This window comes from Lactuca virosa, chromosome 7 (genome assembly GCF_052849685.1).
Source record: "Lactuca virosa cultivar CGN04683 chromosome 7, Lactuca_virosa_CGN04683_v6, whole genome shotgun sequence".
Taxonomy (NCBI): Eukaryota; Viridiplantae; Streptophyta; class Magnoliopsida; order Asterales; family Asteraceae; genus Lactuca; species Lactuca virosa.
In genome coordinates, this window is record NC_136432.1 from 78,256,806 (window position 1) to 78,275,068 (window position 18,263).

The following is an 18,263-nucleotide window of genomic DNA, read 5'->3' on the forward strand; positions in this document are numbered from 1 at the left end:
TCAAAATCATTTACAAACGTTTTTCATAGAGTCCTACACTTTTTAATTTGTAAAATAGCAGTATTACGACTCTATACTTGTTAGGAGAAAGAATCAACATGACAATTGTGGACGTTCTACGCTATGAAAAAGGACAGTCAACGCAACAAATGCGGACCATCACTTATCACGTGTAGGATAGTCAACACAACGTGCCAAAATTTATTTATGAGGTTTTCCTTACATAAATTTCTAGTTAATATAACATATTCTAGTGAGCCGTTATAACCATACTAATCTGACGGAGTGCCTGTTTTGGCGTTTCTCAGGCGCCCTCGGTTTGGAAAAGACATTTGTCACCCTAGACTGGCCTGTCTAGCTGTAGCGAACAGCGAAGGTGCGGGGTGTCAACCCCGTATAGATCTATACACAAATTCCCGCTCTCCCTCCAGGAGACTTTGGCTATAACTCCTTACAGGACTTAGACGTACACTAATACTTTTATATTTAGGTACTTTTGAGATTTGTCTGACTAGAATATTAACAACCTTTTGAGCAATCGTTAGAGATCCATTATTTGTTAGATAAATAATGAAATTCATACTTATTGAATAGAAATATCGTTCTCGTTCCATATCGTTGATTGTGCTCGTTACCTAGGTGCTCGTGTTCGTTCCTTTTCGTTTATTGAAAAATAAGTCATTTTAGTCAAGAGAAAAAGTGTCAAGTTATAATTTGTATAAATTTATAACTGCCGGTTATGACACGCATTTTCTGTTTTATGACATATAGAACATTACTTATGTTGTTGGAGGTTTTACGACAACAGTTTATGACATGCAAATATTTCTGTCATAAAGGCTCTATTTGTGTATTTTCTTGACGCAAACTTTTATATTGAATATTTATAAAAATGCTCCCTGATAGTTTGCAAAATAGTTACAAAGTTCCCATTTTCGAAAATCACTAGAAATAGTGTCAACTTATCAAAGTCCCTTTTTATAAGTTTTATCTCTAGACATGAAAGCATAGATAAAGGGGTTAAGGTAGACACAACCAATAGTTGAGAGGCTCTTTTGTTCACAGAGTATCCTCTGTTCCTTATGAACTTGTGAAATCTTACATTCATGAGGATATTACTAAAATAATAATTTAATAATATTTCACACACACATACAAACATACGTATATATGCAATTATTCAAGTATTTAGGCAAGATTTGACTTGTACTCTCCCCCAAAAACATTAAAATATTGAAAAATGTGGGGTATGAAGCTCACCTTGAGTTGGTTGAGGAGTTGTTTGGAGTTATGGAGTGAAGATCTCAAGCTTAGACTTTTGGCTGAGATGAAGAACTTCCCTGGGAGGGAGGTTTTCCTAAGGTGATTATCACATATTATTATGAATAAAATAATATGGATTTATCTTGAAAATTATAAAATATTAGATGAGTGGGGAACTTGCTTTAAAATTTCCAGGAAGAAGTTGAGAATTTTCCTTTCAGCAAGTTCCTTGTTCTTGCCTTGGAGATGAGTTTTGAGAGGAGATGAGAGGAGTGAGAGGAAATGGATAGCCCAATCTTTCTTCTACTGTCGTTGTTTTAGGAGTTTAAGAAGAAGGGAGGGAATCTTTGGTGCATGGGGATCTGATGGTCCAAGCTTTGATATTTGGTGGGTAAAGCATAGGATACTGTGATTTGCATGGGAAATGATAATTTCATCAAATCACAAAGTCAACCTCTTTGTCTTTTTCTTGATTTAGGATAGGATCTTCCTAAATCCTAAACTTTTATTTTATGTAAATATAATTTAAATAATAAAATTTGGCATAAAATAAAGGTTTTAGGGGTTTTAGTTAAGAAAAACACGAGTTTGGTGGGATTCCTGACCTCAGAATACCCCAAAATGAAGAAAAGGTCCGGAATAGTCCAAAATCCGGAGCTAAAAGGTGAATTCCGGAGCCATTATGCGAATTCCGAAGTCCGGAGCAAATTTATGAAGCAAACAGTAATTTCCGGAGGGCTATTCTTGGATTCCGAAGTCAGAAGGCGATCAGTGGTCCGGACCGACCAGGTGCGAAGCCGGCTGGAGAATCCGAAGCTGCCACATGCGAGATCTTTCGGAGCGAAGTTTCGAAGCAAGAAGGAGGGTTCCGGAATGAGTGGTCTGGATGAGAGGCTTCCGAGGTGCGATTCCTCTTGGTTTCCTTAGAAGACATTCCAGACTAAGAGGTTCCGGACCAAGAGGGTTCCGGATCAAGAGGTTCAGGACCAAGAGGGTTCCGGACCAAGAGGAGTCCGGACCAAGAGGGTTCCGGACCAAGAGGGTCCTTTTGGGTTTCCTCTTCCGGTTTTGAGCTGTTTTCGACTAAGGAAGGTGCTTAGAGAGATTTGGGAGAGATTCCACATACTTGGAGAGATTTGAGAGAGATTTTATATTCTTGGGGAGATTTGGGAGAAATTTCACATATTTGGAGAGATTTCACATGTGGGAGAGATTTCACATACTTGGAGAGATTTGGGAGAGATTTCACATACTTGGAGAGAATTGGGAGAGATTTCACACACTTGGAGAGATTCAGGAGAGATTTCACATACTTGGAGAGAATTGGGAGAAATTTCACATGCTTGGAGAGATTTCCCATATGGGAGAGATTTCCCATATGGGAGAGATTTCACATGCTTGGAGAGATTTGGGAGAGATTTCATTCTAACACTTCATGGCTCATTAGGAACTCATATTGTACACTTAGAAGTATTAGCACAAGTCTCACAATAGTCCTTGCTTACTTGAGGACGGAATTTCCTAGCCAAAAAGGCTAGTTGTGACAAAAAGTTTCAAATTTGCAAAGTTGTAGGGTTTGAAAAGTTGTTTTGCTATAATTAAGGGAGAGGAAATTATACTTCATTCCAATTCTAAAAGCTTAGATTGAGATTTTAATCAAATTTAGTCAAGTATATATATGGATGTTATGCTGGAATGGTTCAACATAAGGAAATTATGTATATAGAAAGATTATTTGCGTTCTAAAATTCGATTATGATTACGGCATCCCTTTTCATAATTCAAATTATGAGAACATGTCAAATAGAAAAATTATAGCAGAAGACTGGTCTAGGATCATGTCTTTATGTGATACATTATGAATCGTATCCCATATGCTTCGGGTATAGGATTGATTGCATATGCTATAATATTTCTATGTGTCCTGAATTTTCCAAATGCCTAGGGCATTAAAAGGAAAAGGGACCAGAACTGCATATGACTAAAATGATTAAGCAATTATCGAGGACAATATGAGGCTTACCAAAGATTGGTTACTCATGGACAGTTGGAAGTATAGTGTTAATTTTGGAAGGACCTTATTGACATATTCTGAAAAGAGGCAACTCTTGTTTGGAAGTGATAGTCAAAAATGGGAATATGGAAATGTTTCCATAGGTGGAAGTTGTTCTTCAAATCTATGTAAGATTAGAAAACTTAATGCAAGAAGGATGTTCAAAGGAATGTACTTTGAATGTGAGACTTCGTTTCCATGGAATTGCTCTCTATTGGAATACTTTTTAATGTACGTTGCCGAGTCTTTGTGAATTTTGTGCATAGTCATTACAAGAGGATCATTGCATATAAGTTTAGAATCTAACAGATTTCAGTAAATGGAAAGAACCTTGTATTCTTACATTTATCATAAGGATTTGGAATTGTGAAATGAGCATCATTGAAATGTGTTCAATTGATCTATTCCACAAAGTAAAGACCATAGACAAACATAGTGTGCATGCTTGGAGCATGGCATAACTATTGTTTTAATTCAAGTATTAAGTTGATTATTCAAAACATTATACAATGAATAGTGAGTAATCAATATGGCTCAAAAGGTTCGGGGTCATATAGGATTAGTATTATTCTTGTGTTTTACTTTGCATGTTTTGACTTCCCGAATAACTAGGTTATTCAAACCGTCCATAGTCGATCATACTTTGGAAGTAGGTATTGAGGCAAGATTGTCATGAATGGGTTTGTAGTTTGTCTAGGTGGCCTAGACATAACTGCAGTATTCATGAGTGCTCCTGGAATAAGATTCGAGTATTGGATTAAACCCACACTCATTTGAATCACTTCATGGATTTTATCACGAGTGATCATGAGACGATAATATATTATATTCTTCAAACTGAGAGATATGAGTTGCAGTCTACAAGTTGGTTACACATTGATAATGTGAAAACGCACCAGTAACTTGGTGTTATAAAACACATTGTTGTGTGTGATTTGATGAGTAAATAGAGCAAGCATATGAGTCGAAGTTTATCCATTCCTTTTACCCTTGGAGGGATAAAAACGATATCTGTGGGCCCCTCGATGATTTAGTGATGACAAACGTAAGTGCTCGGTCGGGCCTGTACTAATTTGATTTGTTCAGTTAGTTAGTCGTCATAAATCAAAAATCGGGAAACAACAGATGGACAGAGAGAATGATTATAATCCATGTCTCAGTCCATATGATATCTTATAGAATGGAGGAATATATGATCCCTTATCTAATGAACGCGTCATTGATTTGTTCAGAGTTCGACAACGACTTTTAAGAGCTACGATTGCTAGTCAGGTTGCAGAGTCATACTTGCAATAATAGTTATTAGACTTATCCAAGTGAGAGACTGTTGGATTAGTGTCTAAGTCCATAACTATAATTGGTATGTACTTGAACCGATTTGGCATGGTCCATTTGGGTTGCATGGCATCGGAACAATTTGGATAGACTTTTGTGAGAAAAGGATATTTATGATTTATTAATATATTATAAGTTCTAATATATTAATATGAAATCATATTATTTAATTAGTATTGATCAAGAATTAATTTGGAATTAATTTTGTGATCAAAAGAGACTAATTAAATATATGAGGATTGATTGTGTAAATCATTCATTCTTATATATATGGGCTTATGATCCATAGTTCTTCATGTTGGGCTAAACCCATGGATACTCCATGGAGGTTTTAACCCATGGAGCATGAAGAATATGGAAAGTCATGAGTTACATGGTGTAACCCTAATATCCACAATATATAAAGACCCCATAGCCCAAGAAATCGGTCAAAAAAGGATTCAGATGAGAGGGCTAGCCGATTTTGAGCATAAGAACTTTTCTCTCAAGTTATTCCAAGTTGTTGGTGGTGTTGTGTGAGCCATTTGAGGTGTCACACTTGGGGGACTAGGCTCTTAAACTCCATGGAATCAAGCTACAACAAAGAGGTATGTCATTCTACTAGATTCTTGTATTATATATATACTTCATATTAAGCTAGTTAGGATGAAACCTTGGAATATTGAATATTTTCATGTATAATAGAGAAAAAACATAGATCCAAGGTTTATAGGGTTGCATGTACACCATAAGATGTTGTAGTATACTAAAACCCAACGTGTATGTGGTGAGAGGACTAGTAGGCGGTAGTGAGCTGTATGGTTGTTGTTTTTCATATGTGCCTACTTGATCCTTGTTTGTTTGTATGTCGACATATGGTAATGGTGGGTTGAGGCGGTCCTGCTTTGTGGTGTAGGCCAACATACCCGGTGCGAGCTGATTGTAAGTCGAAGGCACGGAGGCTCTGGTAGAGCAGTTGGGTTGAGGCGATAGGCCAACAAACCCTGGGGTATTCCATCCCGAGGATGATCGGACCCGTTGTATTTTGGCATTCCAACTTGGGTATTCCATCCCGAGGACGACTGGACCGGGAGGTTGATTGGGCCTGGGGTATTCCAACCCGATGGTTGAGTGGACCCGATGCATGCTTGTATGTTTATCGTATGGGGTATCTTGGGGGAAACTCACTAAGCTTCGTGCTTACCCAGATGTTTATTGTTTCAGGTATCATCGGTTATCTCGTGAAGGCAAAGGCATGACTGTACACATTCATCAACAGCAATGAAGACTCCGCATTTTAATTTTTACTCTGCTTTTAATAAATGTATTTGAAATAAACGTGTTCTTCATAATGGATTTATAATTGGGAAGTTTTACTTAAATAAAAATGAAATTTTTTTGGCTTTGAAAATGGGGCGTTACATATATATATATATATATATATATATATATATATATATATATAGAGAGAGAGAGAGAGAGAGAGAGACAAAGTTAGGTCCACCTGATACCCTGCCCCTCAGTATGAAAGTTTGAAACGTCCGTTTAGTCATTGTTGGTCATCTTCTCTAGCAGCTACTGTTATCTTCTTTGGCGACGATCATATTGTCCACCTAGTTGTAGCCAATAACAATCATATAATGAAAAGTCATCTTTTATGGGTACTGTTATCTTCTCTGGCGACAAGTATCTTCTCCGATGAAAATCATCTTCTTCGGCTAGTTGTAGCCGGTAACAATCATATAATGAAAAGCCAAAGTATAACATTCTTCGGCTAAAATCTTTAACCAACAGAAAGATAAAAATCAAAAACCAAAATAATAAACTTGTAAAATGGAATTAACAATATGAATAAAAAAGTTACAAATATGCAAAACAAGATGCATGGGAACAACATTACTTCCATTTTGAACAATGAGACTAATTCCAATCAACACAGTAAATTCCTCTAAAAATCAATAAACACATAAATTGCATATAAACTATAGAGATGAATAAAGAGCAAAATATTGAACCCTAAATCTCTATTGTCATCAAATTTCGAGACATTGACTTTTTAGTGTAATTGGGATTTGTTTATAAGGAAAGACGAGCTTCCGGTGAAATTGAATCCGTAAAGATAATATGGTAATTTTAGGGGGTGTTTGACATTGTTTTTAGAATGACTTTTAACTTTTAACTTTTTCAAAAAGTCAAAAGATGTTTGGGTAATAGAAAAATTCTTTTGAAAATGACTTTTATGTATAGAGGAAAATGAGGAGTTTCAAAAAGTCAAAAAAAACCTGACTTTTTGTGACTTTACATGTAAAAGTTACACCAAAAGTCATTTTACTAATCCAAACACATTTTAAATAGCTCATTTTGCAAAAAATCATTTTATAAAAAATCCATCCGCAAAAAGGACTTTGATGTACAAAAACAATCCCAAACACCACCTTATATCAAAGACCAATAACTCAATAAAAACGTATCTTAAAGACTATCCAAATTAAAAAAAGAAAAAGTTAGCAACCAATATGTAAATTATGTTATATTATCATTTTGTGTTTGTTATATTATATTACTATCATTTTGTGTTAGTTATTACTTATATTTATTATTTACTAATGATAAAAATTCATCGCAGCCTACTCCCATTTGTACGCAACAACATCCCCGTCCTCCCCCATTCCCCAAGTTCCCATCGCCAATTGACTGGCTCCCACTCCTTCGATCGATCAAGATAGTCTAAAGCACCATAATCATGTGGTATATAGTGATATTGTTGTCAAGAACTCACGCAATTACTCACTGCGAAACCTAGTATCACAATTCGCATCGGATTCGTTTCAATCGGTAATATTACGCCTTTGAATTGGATTAACCATGGGAAACAAGATCGCACGTACGACGCAAGCTTCGGCGACGGAGTATTACCTCCACGACTTACCGTCTTCGTACAACTTGGTACTGAAAGAGGTGTTGGGAAGAGCACGCTTCCTGAAATCCATTCAGTGTAAGCATGACGAAGGGTTGGTTTTAGTCAAGGTTTATTTTAAGCGTGGTGACTCGATTGATCTTCGGGATTATGAACGACGATTATCTCAGATTCGTGAGATCTTTAGCCGTATGGAGAATCCTCACGTTTGGCCATTTCAGGTTTCTTAAATTATATAATTGTTATTGTTTATGATATGTAAATGCCTAAGGGAAGCTAACTGAGGGTTAAATGATTATACTTATTTGTCAAGCTTAGTTTAGGGGTTTGGTATTATCATCATTTTCGTAAAATTAGAACCCTATCGTATTTTTCCTATCCCAAAAACTGCACTTCACTGATCATAGCTAAAGCACCAGTCATGTGAAGTTCAATCATATCCAATTACAAATAGCTGGAGTTGCTAATCACTGTACCCTATGACAAGCACCATAACTAAAATGTTGTGGGTATTAAATTTGCAATAAAATCCACATAAACTCTATTATACTTATGGTTACTATTAAATTGGAATGCTATGTTATTGCTGCCAAACAAAGGGGACATAAAATAGTTTGTTAGAATGCTTATAGCATCTTAACTGATAATTTGAAGAATGCTTGTTAGAATGTCTTGTATTATTGTCTAGGTAACTCTTGAGGCTTAATTTCAGAGAAATTTTAACCTCTGTCAAATACCAAGGATACAAAATACTAATGTAAATGCTTAAATTATCATCCATGTTATGTTGAATGATATTTATTGTATTCAAGCTGTGAAGTTATGTGGAATTTACTTTTTCATAGTATGCTTTCATGCTCTTTCCATTCGTTAAAGCTTCTAGATTTCAATACTATTATATAGGTGGAACATAAGAGATGTAAATAACTCGTATTAAAGAGGGAATTTTGATACATAGTTGCTTGGTTCTGCTATTTTGTTTGGTTTTCTGGGAAAACGAAGATGGCTAAACTTCACTTTCTGTATAATCTATGATGGAAAATAGGCCAAAAAGATAATTTAGGATATTCATGACTTAATAAGTGTGCAGAATGTGATGTAGGATGCTAAAGATATGTATAGTGTTTGGGGACTCTATAGGAAATACTGAAAATCTAAAACATATAAAACCTATTTGCAGTTTTGGCTTGAGACTGATAAAGCTGCTTACTTATTGAGGCAATATTTCTTCAATAACCTCCATGATCGACTCAGTACACGCCCTTTTCTCAGCCTTGTTGAGAAGAAATGGTTGGCTTTTCAGGTTTTCCCTTTATCTCCATCAACCATGACATTGATGATTTCCTTAACCACAACACTAAAAATGACTCATCTTTCTAATGTTTCTTGCTGTGTAGTTGCTTTATGCAGTGAAACAGAGTCACGACAATGGAGTTTGTCATGGTAAGTACACTTCTTTACATCATAACTCTTGTTAATCTCACATTGATGTAATAAAAATATAAAATTACTTCTGTAGGTGATATTAAATGTGAGAATGTTCTGGTTACTTCTTGGAACTGGCTTTACCTTGCTGATTTTGCATCATTTAAACCAACCTACATTCCACATGATGATCCCTCTGATTTCTCATTCTTCTTTGATACTGGAGGAAGGAGACGCTGCTATCTTGCACCAGAGGTGATAACTGATAATACTTTTCTTCAATCTTGTTACTTCTTTATTTCACTTTCCCAAATAATGTTTGTAGCTATAACATCTACTTATTACCATATATCATTGATGTTTAGAGATTCTATGAACATGGAGGTGAGATTCAAGTTTCACAAGATGCACCTTTAAGACCTTCAATGGACATCTTTGCTGTTGGGTAAGCCATGTATTCAACATTTAAACACACCCAAGTGAAATTACATAATCTTTTTTATGTCTCTAACAATAATCTTTATCTGCTTGTTGCTTTAGTTGTGTAATTGCAGAACTTTTCCTTGAAGGTCAACCCCTCTTTGAACTATCACAACTACTTGCATATAGAAGGGGTCAATTTGATCCTAGTCAACATTTGGAGAAGGTAAACTTTTGTTATTTTGACTTTTCTCTTTTTCATCTCTCATTTTTCCCTCTTAATAACCTCAAATTCTATTCTTTTATGTTACATATTAAAGATTGAAACAAATTCATTAACACAATAAACCCTAAATCAACTTAATCAAATTCATATTTGAATATATACATTTCAGATTCCAGATTCAGGAATCCGCAAGATGATTCTTCACATGGTTCAACTTGATCCTGATTCCCGTTGTTCAGCTGAAAGCTATCTCCAAACCTATGCAGGAGTTGTTCTTCCAAGCTACTTCTCTCCATTCCTCCATAACTTATATTCCAATTTGAATCCCATCAATCCTGATTCCAGGGTAAGAAAGAGTAAAGACAAAGACCCAATTTTGTCATTCAACTAAAATGTAAAAAAATAAATATTCGCTACCCTTTTAATCATTTTTCATACAGGTAGCAATGTGCCAGTTGTCTTTCCCTGAAATACTCAAACAGATGTTAAACAACAAATCAGGCGAGGACACCATTGGAATAAATAACTTCTCCACAAATGTTGTTACAAATCGCCGATTGATGGACTCTAAACAAAATGTAAGTTTTCCCAAAATACCCTCACACACAGAGGACAAGAAAAACTCTCAAAACAACCAACAATTTGGCATTCGATCCACCAAAAAGCTACTCAGAACAATCTCAAATGTATTCGAAAGAAACCACCATCCACACACCCGAGAAATCACAGTAAGTGATCTAAACTCTTTCATGTCCGATTACGACAACCAATCCGATACTTTTGGAATGCCGATTTTACCCCTACCACAAGACAACATAAGCTGTGAAGGCATGGTTCTAATCGCCTCACTCCTCTGTTCCTCTATCCGCAATGTCAAAATGCCACAACTCAGACGTACAGCTGTCCTTTTACTAAAATCATGTTCATCATACATAGACGATGAAGATCGATTACAACGTGTTCTTCCATATGTAATCGCCATGTTATCAGATCCTTCTGCAATTGTAAGATCAGCAGCTTTGGAAACTTTATGTGACATTTTGCCCTTGGTCAGAGATTTCCCTCCAAGTGATGCAAAAATCTTCCCTGAATATATTCTCCCAATGCTTTCAATGCTTCCTGATGATCCTGAAGAAAGTGTACGTATATGCTACGCGAGTAACATTTCCAAACTTGCCCTTACTGCTTATGGATTCTTAATCCACTCCATAAGCTTAACAGAAGCTGGAGTTTTAAACGATGGACAGAAACCTGGAGTGCCAGGTGTCACGTCTGGAAGGCTACAGAATCAGAAAAACGATGCACAGCTGGCACAGTTGAGGAAATCGATAGCTGAAGTGATTCAAGAACTTGTAATGGGACCCAAACAAACTCCTAACATAAGACGCGCGTTGTTACAAGATATTGGGAATCTTTGTTGGTTTTTTGGTCAAAGACAAAGTAATGACTTTTTATTACCGATTCTACCCGCGTTTTTAAACGATCAAGATGAGCTTTTGAGGTCGGTTTTTTACAGACAAATAGTTTATGTTTGTTTCTTTGTTGGTCAACGGAGTGTTGAGGAGTATCTTTTACCTTATCTTGAACAAGCTTTAGTTGACCAAACAGAAGCAGTGATAGTCAACGCGTTGGACTGTTTAGCTATTTTGACCAAAAGTGGCTTTTTACGCAAAAGGGTATTGCTTGAAATGATTGAACATGCGTTTCCTTTGTTGTGTTATCCGAGTCAATGGGTAAGAAGGTCAGTGGTGACATTTGTTTCAGCAAGTAGTGAGAGTTTAGGTGCTGTTGACTCTTATGTGTTTCTTGTCCCACTTATTCGTCCTTTTCTTCGTAGACAACCATCTTCTTTAGCTTCCGAAAACGCCCTTTTCTCGTGTTTGAAGCCACCTGTTTCAAGAACTGTGTTTTACCAAATCTTGGAAAACAACAGGAGTTCAGATATGTTGGAAAGACAAAGAAAGATATGGTATAATTCATCTGCACAAGGTAAACAAAGTGATGATGTGTACAATAAAGGTGTTCGAGAATTGGAGAAAATGAAAATGTGGTCAGATAGACGCCCCGATTTTCAAGATCATAAACATGTTTCCAACAGTATCCAATCTTTTGGGCTTGGTGAAATTCCAGGATTGCCCTCGTTTTCACGTACTGGTTCTGGAACAGTTGATATTTTGGATCCTTTATTTTCAGATAAGTTGAAGTTTTCAGGGTTTATGTCGCCTCAAATAAGTGGGGCGAATAGTTTAGTGGGTGAAAAATCTTCAGATGGGATTCCATTGTATTATTTCAAATACGATAACAAAAGATCACCCGGAAGTGCTTCTTCATCTGCACCTGAATCATCATCACAATTAGACGGTTTGGATTCCATTCCGTCTCCCAGCCTTGTCTCGAGCTCAATCGGAATCACCAATTCCACTCCGCAATTCCACCGAGTTGTACACGAGCTGGAAGATCGGGAATCGGATCAAACCGTCCACCTCAGCAACAAATTCCAAGACATGGGAGTTTCCACTACCCTAAAAGGGAGTACTCCAGTTATAGAAAACGACACCTCTCCTACCGAAATACCAAATTTACCCTCCTTCTCACGAACCCCTGGAATCCCGGATTCCGGTTGGCGTCCTCGCGGTGTATTGGTAGCACATCTCCAAGAACATCGATCCGCTGTCAACGACATCGCCGTTTCCACAGACCATAGCTTTTTTGTAACTGCATCTGATGATTCCACTGTTAAAGTATGGGATTCTAGAAAGCTGGAAAAGGACATTTCATTCAGATCAAGACTAACTTATTGTCTAGAAGGGAGTCGTGCACTCTGTGCCACAATGCTCCATGGATCTGCTCAAGTAGTTGTCGGATCATCCGATGGAACAATCCACATGTTCTCAGTCGATTACGTCTCCCGAGGACTAGGAACCGTTGTCGAGAAATACTCCGGAATCACGGATGTCAAACGGAATGGAATCGGAGAAGGTGCGATTCTAACACTGTTGAATTACTCTTCACATGGTGATGATGGGAAGATGATTCTTTATAGCACTCACAACTGTGGAATCCATTTGTCTGATACGCGACAGAATTCAAACGCATGGAATACGAAAGTGATTCCGGAAGAGGGTTATGTTTCTGCTCTTGTGACAAGTCCATGTGGGAATTGGTTTGTTTCAGGGTCTTCTAGAGGGGTTTTGACTTTATGGGATTTGAGATTTGGTATACCTGTGAACTCATGGCAGTATTCTGTTCCATGTCCTGTTGAAGACATGTGTCTTTTTGTCCCTCCTCAGAGTACCACGTTGTCTACAACTGTTAGGCCACTTGTTTATGTTGCTGCAGGTTGTAATGAAGTTTCTCTCTGGAATGCAGAAAATGGGAGTTGTCACCAGGTACAATATATTTGTTAATTGATTAATAAAATTTAGTGCTGATTTTTATTTATTGGTTTTTTTTTGTAATGGATACAGGTGTTGAGGGTTGCGAATAATGAGAGTGATGGTGAGATTTCTGACATGCCTTGGGCATTGGCTAGAGCATCTACATCTACATCTAGTAAGACAAATTCAAAAGGTGATTCTAGAAGGAATGTGAATTATAAGTATAGAGTAGATGAGTTGAATGAACCTCCTGCTAGATCACCTGGAATCCGTTCATTGCTTCCTTTACCTGGAGGAGATTTATTAACTGGTGGGACTGATTTAAAAATTCGTCGATGGGATCATTGCAGGTTTTTTTTTTTTTTTTTTTTTTTTTTTTGTCTAATCTAAAACTGTTGTTATTAATACTGACATAAATTTGGTTCTTTAAAAATGCAGCCCAGATCGAAGTTATTGCATTTGTGGTCCATCTATTAAGGGAGTTGGGAATGACGAATTTTATGAAACAAAATCCAGTTTTGGGGTGCAAATCGTGCAGGTTTGTTGAGTTTCTTCAATTGAAAATCCCTTCAACACTTATTTAAGGCCCTAATTTTAACATGTTGATAATAGGAGGCAAAGAGACGACCATTGGCAACTAGGCCAACTGGAAAGGCGGTTCTTGCTTCTGCCGCCACCGACACAGGCGGCTGCCACCGCGACTCCATCCTTTCTCTTGCTTCTGTTAAATTGAACCAGAGACTACTTTTATCAAGCAGCAGAGATGGCACCATCAAGGTTTGGAAGTAGACCATGTAATGTAAATAAACAACAATCATTAGTAATAGTTTGTACATATTAATTATTTGTTTATATTATTAGTTTTACAAAGTTTGATTATCAGCTCTGTATCCCATCCCCACTATAATCATTCTTAACTTATATTCCGGACAAATTGTTTGCATCCTTCTCTTTTCTTGAACACAAATACAAGTGTTACAGTTACACTTACAATAAAGTAGAATTATTAGACAGCAGTATTTATATATTATGTTAGTTGAGCACAAAGAACTAGTGATGCCTGTGTGACTACTCTTGAGACTCTCCAAATTTCATGTTGTACTGAATTCCATGATTCTTGAGTGTTGAGGCTCTTTGCAATTTCAATGGAATCGTCTATTCCAGGGAAGCATTTTGATCCATAATCATCATGCTTTGATGGAGCATATATCTGTCACACCCAACCCAACAAACATCAATCACCCTCTCCATTTCATGGTAACATAAACATAATCTTCTTTTCCCTTTTTCTCTCTTTAAGGACCATAATCAGCTAAACTCAAGGACCAAAAATGTAATTTGCTCTTTTTGTTGATGCAGAAAGAGAAAATACATACCAGATGCTTATACCAAGGTCTTCCAGGGAGTCCTTCCCTATCTGTAAGTGCTCGTTCTGCCATCATTAATCTGTCATTCATTTCTCTCACTTTCCATGCTTCATCATCTTTCTCTTTCCATATCAATGACAATGATGCCCACCTTTTATTTTGTTTTTCTTTTATTTCCTGGAATTCAACCTTTTTTTTTTTTTTTTTTTAATTTAATGTCCATTTATGGTATTATTATTTATATAAAAAAAGATGAATCAATCATACCTTGATTTCATTGTTTATTTGTATGGCTGCTGTTCTCATTTTTTCAATAGATTTGAACAAGGGGACAAGGGTTATGCCCTTATTATCCAATAACTCAATTTCCAAATCTTCAGCACTTGTCTGTGTCAACAAAAAACATTTTAATAAAATTCCACCAAATATTTAAATAGAATTATTCGCCTCAGATTTGTTAACATACCTGAAGCTCATATACATATGAATCATAATTAAAAGGCAAAATCTCATCATCTGCAAGCTGTAGAGCTACTAAACCCCAAATGCTTGCCGCTGTCAATTTTTAGTTTTGTCAATTTTTAGTTATAATTAAATAATATATGTTAAAACTTATAACTTAAAACTTAAAAACTTAAAACATACCTGCCACATGTCTACGAAACATTGGATCACCAAATTTACTCATCCATACAAAGTCATCATACATGGAGTGGTACACTGGGTAGCCTACAACAAAGCATTAGTTTTCACTTTTCATCAACTTAAATATTTCCCTTGACCACATGTTGACCAAATTTTTTTAAAAAAAAATGTTAACTTAATTTACCTCCTCCAAAAGATATATCTGTTGATGGAACACCTATATGCTGTACAAATGCTGAATAATCTGATCCTCCACCTCCTAACCTTCCAATCTATTTTTTTTTTTTTTCATTAAATTCTTGTTAGGCATTATCAAACTCTTTTTTCAACTATTATTCTAACTTTTGAAGTGACACCTAATTTTGAAATCACTTAAAGGGCAGGAAAGTAATTGTGAAACACTTACCTTAAGATAATCGGTGGTTTGAACCCAGGATTCATAGACAGTTTGTGATGAGTTGTCTGGGTCTTTAACCTTCAAAAGTTTGACTTTAGCTTTGAACCCATGTTTAAAAGACCGGAATATCCTCGTAAACAGAAAATAAATTTTATTACCTGTTTTGTAGCTTGTATGATTAACTGATCAAGTTGTGGAGTTGCAGATGCCTTAAACCCTGCTCCAGAAACCGCAATATCAACATTTAAATAAGCAACAACTTTTGAAGCCAACATTTCTCGGTTTTCTTCAACCCATTCTGTTGATCCAATCTGAAAAAACCCAACATAAAAACTCAGTCAAACATTTTTTTTTTACTTTCCTTATAAAAAAAACTGCAATTTGTGTGTGTGTGTGTGAGAGAGATGTAGACCAGTCCATATTCCTCTGCATCCCAATTGCAAAAGATGATACTTCTTCGAGGCTTCCAACCTTCTTTCTGTAGCTTCCGGAACCTTTCTGCCACCTGTATCAGTATGCCACGTCATATTTACCATAATTTTTACTAAAATCATATGCCATTTGTACTCATATTAATTATTTACCTCGAGTAGAACAGCAGTGCCACTGTTGGGATCAACTGCCCCAAATGTCCAAGCATCTCGATGATTCCCCAAGATTACAAATCTGTTAACAAGCTTTACACACAGTTAAACTATTTACATAAAACTACTAAACTACAGGGACCGAAAGGGTAACTTTACCGTAAATCATAAATGTTAATAAAATCATATATTAGGGTTTACCTATCAGGTTCCTCTGCTCCTTCAATTATCCCTATTACATTCTGAATCGTGCTTATCACTTGTTTTGCCTACAACACCAACGACCAAAAACATTAGAAACGAAAACATCGGACCCCATTTGCAAAAACTACTAAACTACAGGGACGAAAAAGGTAAGTTTACCTTGTAAGTGAGGTCTATTATTCCTGGACCCGGTCCAATCCTATAAACCGGAGCATCTTTGTCACCCCGCCACTCCTCATCAGCCACCACCCCACCTATACACTTCAAAATTTCCTCCCCATCAGCTCCCGATATAGGCAACGAAGGTATCAACGGAACATCTCCTCCCTTTTCCACGTCATCATCGGACAACCTCTCACAACCCTCAACACTAGGCCACCCTGGCGTCGTAGGGTCACCCACTCCATTAAACACCGACCCCACCTGCACACCACTCGGCGGCATCCACTTCTCCTCCGGAAACCACCGCGCACCACCACCACCACCACCGTAGTCTTTCCTATCGGTATAAATCAACACACCTATAGCACCAGCGTCATACGCATTCTCAACGATGTCTCCCCTATATATCTCCCCATATCTCGCAAGCACAATAGCACCCGATATATTAATCCCGAGATCTTTAATAGTTTTATAATCCTCCACGCGTCCGTAGTTCACGTACGCCACGTGTCCCTTCACTGTACCTGACTTTGCGTACGCATGGAATGTGGGTTCCACTTGGTCTGCCACGTCAGCGTAGGGGTCGCCGTTGTATGTTTCTTGGCGGAGGGCGAAAGTGATGGGTGGGTCTGGGGAGGGGCGGGTTAGTGTTAGGGAACGGGAATCAGGGTAGGTGAGGAGGACGGCGTACTCTGAGAGGTGTGATTTGATGTTGTTGGAGGAGAGAGTTGATAAGACGTAGGAAGCAGCCTCCGCGTTGGCTTCAGTTCCGGCGAGGTGAGGGCGGCGCGTGAGCGTGAAGAGGTGGTTTGATATGGAGGTGTTGTCGGAGAATGGCGGAGATATGAAGAGCGAGTGGTAGTGGGATTTTGGTGGGGTTGAAAGGAAGTAGAAAGATAAGGAGGTGGTTATGGCTATGAAGGTGGTTATCATCTTGCCACCCATGGCGGTGGCGGTTGTGTGGCAGCGGGGGTGGTGTTTTCTTAGAAAACTTGTTGGGTCTTCTCTTTCGGTTGTTTAGATTGATGATTGCCTAGGTTTTGATGTCATTTTCTGAGATAATTTTTTACTTTTGAAGGTCCAATAGGAGTGATTTATAGTAAATTAATAATAATAATAATAATAATAATAATTGCAACCTTTTTTATAAATTTATTTAATTTTTCGTCCACTTATTTGGCTTTTTATTGACATTGAAGAGAGTGATTGATGAAGATAGGTACGTAGTGTGTGGTGGCATAATAAAACGTTATCCATCATTATAAAGAGGATCTTTTTCAATATTGATTTAATAAAAGGGACAACCCCACTTCAGGTTTTCCTATGCAATTGCCTTCTTTGTAGATACTCTGCTTTGTTGCTCTGGTGACGTCCAGCATATAAATTGGGTCACGTATGGTAATGGGCCAAATATTCTAATCCATTTTAAATTGGGCCTTGTAGGTAGTTTGGGCTAGACCAGGTCACACTCAAATTTGGGTTTCATGAGTTTATTTGTGGTTAAGTGTCAAGTCAAGTGTGTATCTTATAAATTAGTTATGTACTTGAAGTACTTACCTAACAATAGATATTATGCAGAATATAAGCAACGAAATTATCATCTTTTTTTTTTTTTTTTTTTTTTTTTTTTTTTTTTTTTTGGTCAAGTGCTAATGCATTAAGTAAATATAAAAAATGGTGGAATTCGGGAAGGTTTTAGATTAGGATTTGATGTTGATTATAGGTTTTAGATTTTGGTTCTAGTATCCGATTTGGGTTTGAGTATTAGATTCGGGTTCTAGTATCATATTCGGTGGTGGTCGGAGGAGGTGTTGACGGTGACATGAAATGGTTGCCGCGATGATCGGAAGTGGTTGTCGGATTTGAGAGAGAGAGGTTTATAAAATTTATAATCAACATTATTTAATTG

General features: G+C 37.0%; 2 protein-coding genes across 3 annotated transcripts; one reads left to right on the top strand and one right to left on the bottom strand.

Moving 5' to 3' along the window:
* Positions 1–7,250: 7,250 nt before the first annotated feature.
* Positions 7,251–13,877, top strand: VPS15 (protein kinase family protein / WD-40 repeat family protein). The gene is made up of 11 exons (XM_079059313.1): positions 7,251–7,768; positions 8,728–8,850; positions 8,945–8,990; positions 9,067–9,227; positions 9,338–9,417; positions 9,513–9,618; positions 9,788–9,964; positions 10,059–13,007; positions 13,086–13,345; positions 13,434–13,533; positions 13,608–13,877. The coding sequence occupies exons 1-11, from the start codon at positions 7,496–7,498 to the stop codon at positions 13,782–13,784; spliced, it is 4,452 nt and encodes a 1,483-aa protein (XP_078915439.1). The 5' UTR covers positions 7,251–7,495; the 3' UTR covers positions 13,785–13,877.
* A 13-nt stretch (positions 13,878–13,890) lies between these two features.
* Positions 13,891–17,432, bottom strand: LOC145124094 (Peptidase M28 family protein). Of its 2 annotated transcripts, none has more exons than XM_079059315.1 (12): positions 16,352–17,432; positions 16,190–16,257; positions 15,989–16,070; positions 15,817–15,909; positions 15,563–15,715; positions 15,414–15,482; positions 15,192–15,279; positions 15,008–15,091; positions 14,829–14,917; positions 14,630–14,749; positions 14,372–14,539; positions 13,891–14,205 (listed from the first exon to the last, which is right to left on the bottom strand). In XM_079059315.1, the coding sequence occupies exons 1-12, from the start codon at positions 17,297–17,299 to the stop codon at positions 14,023–14,025; spliced, it is 2,145 nt and encodes a 714-aa protein (XP_078915441.1). In that variant the 5' UTR covers positions 17,300–17,432; the 3' UTR covers positions 13,891–14,022. The 2 variants fall into 2 exon arrangements, with proteins under 2 accessions (XP_078915441.1, XP_078915440.1); XM_079059314.1 differs by having other exon boundaries at positions 14,372–14,551; positions 16,352–17,431.
* Between the last annotated feature and the right edge of the window lie 831 nt (positions 17,433–18,263).

Coding starts and splice junctions, on each gene's coding strand:
- VPS15 (XM_079059313.1), top strand. CDS start 7,496: ATGGGAAACAAGATCGCACGTACGACGCAAGCTTCGGCGACGGAGTAT. Junction 13,346..13,433: donor CGTCGATGGGATCATTGCAG/GTTTTTTTTTTT, acceptor TTAAAAATGCAG/CCCAGATCGAAGTTATTGCA. Junction 13,534..13,607: donor TTGGGGTGCAAATCGTGCAG/GTTTGTTGAGTT, acceptor TGTTGATAATAG/GAGGCAAAGAGACGACCATT.
- LOC145124094 (XM_079059314.1), bottom strand. CDS start 17,299: ATGGGTGGCAAGATGATAACCACCTTCATAGCCATAACCACCTCCTTA. Junction 15,483..15,562: donor TCATACAAGCTACAAAACAG/GTAATAAAATTT, acceptor AAACTTTTGAAG/GTTAAAGACCCAGACAACTC. Junction 14,206..14,371: donor GACCTTGGTATAAGCATCTG/GTATGTATTTTC, acceptor TGGGTGTGACAG/ATATATGCTCCATCAAAGCA.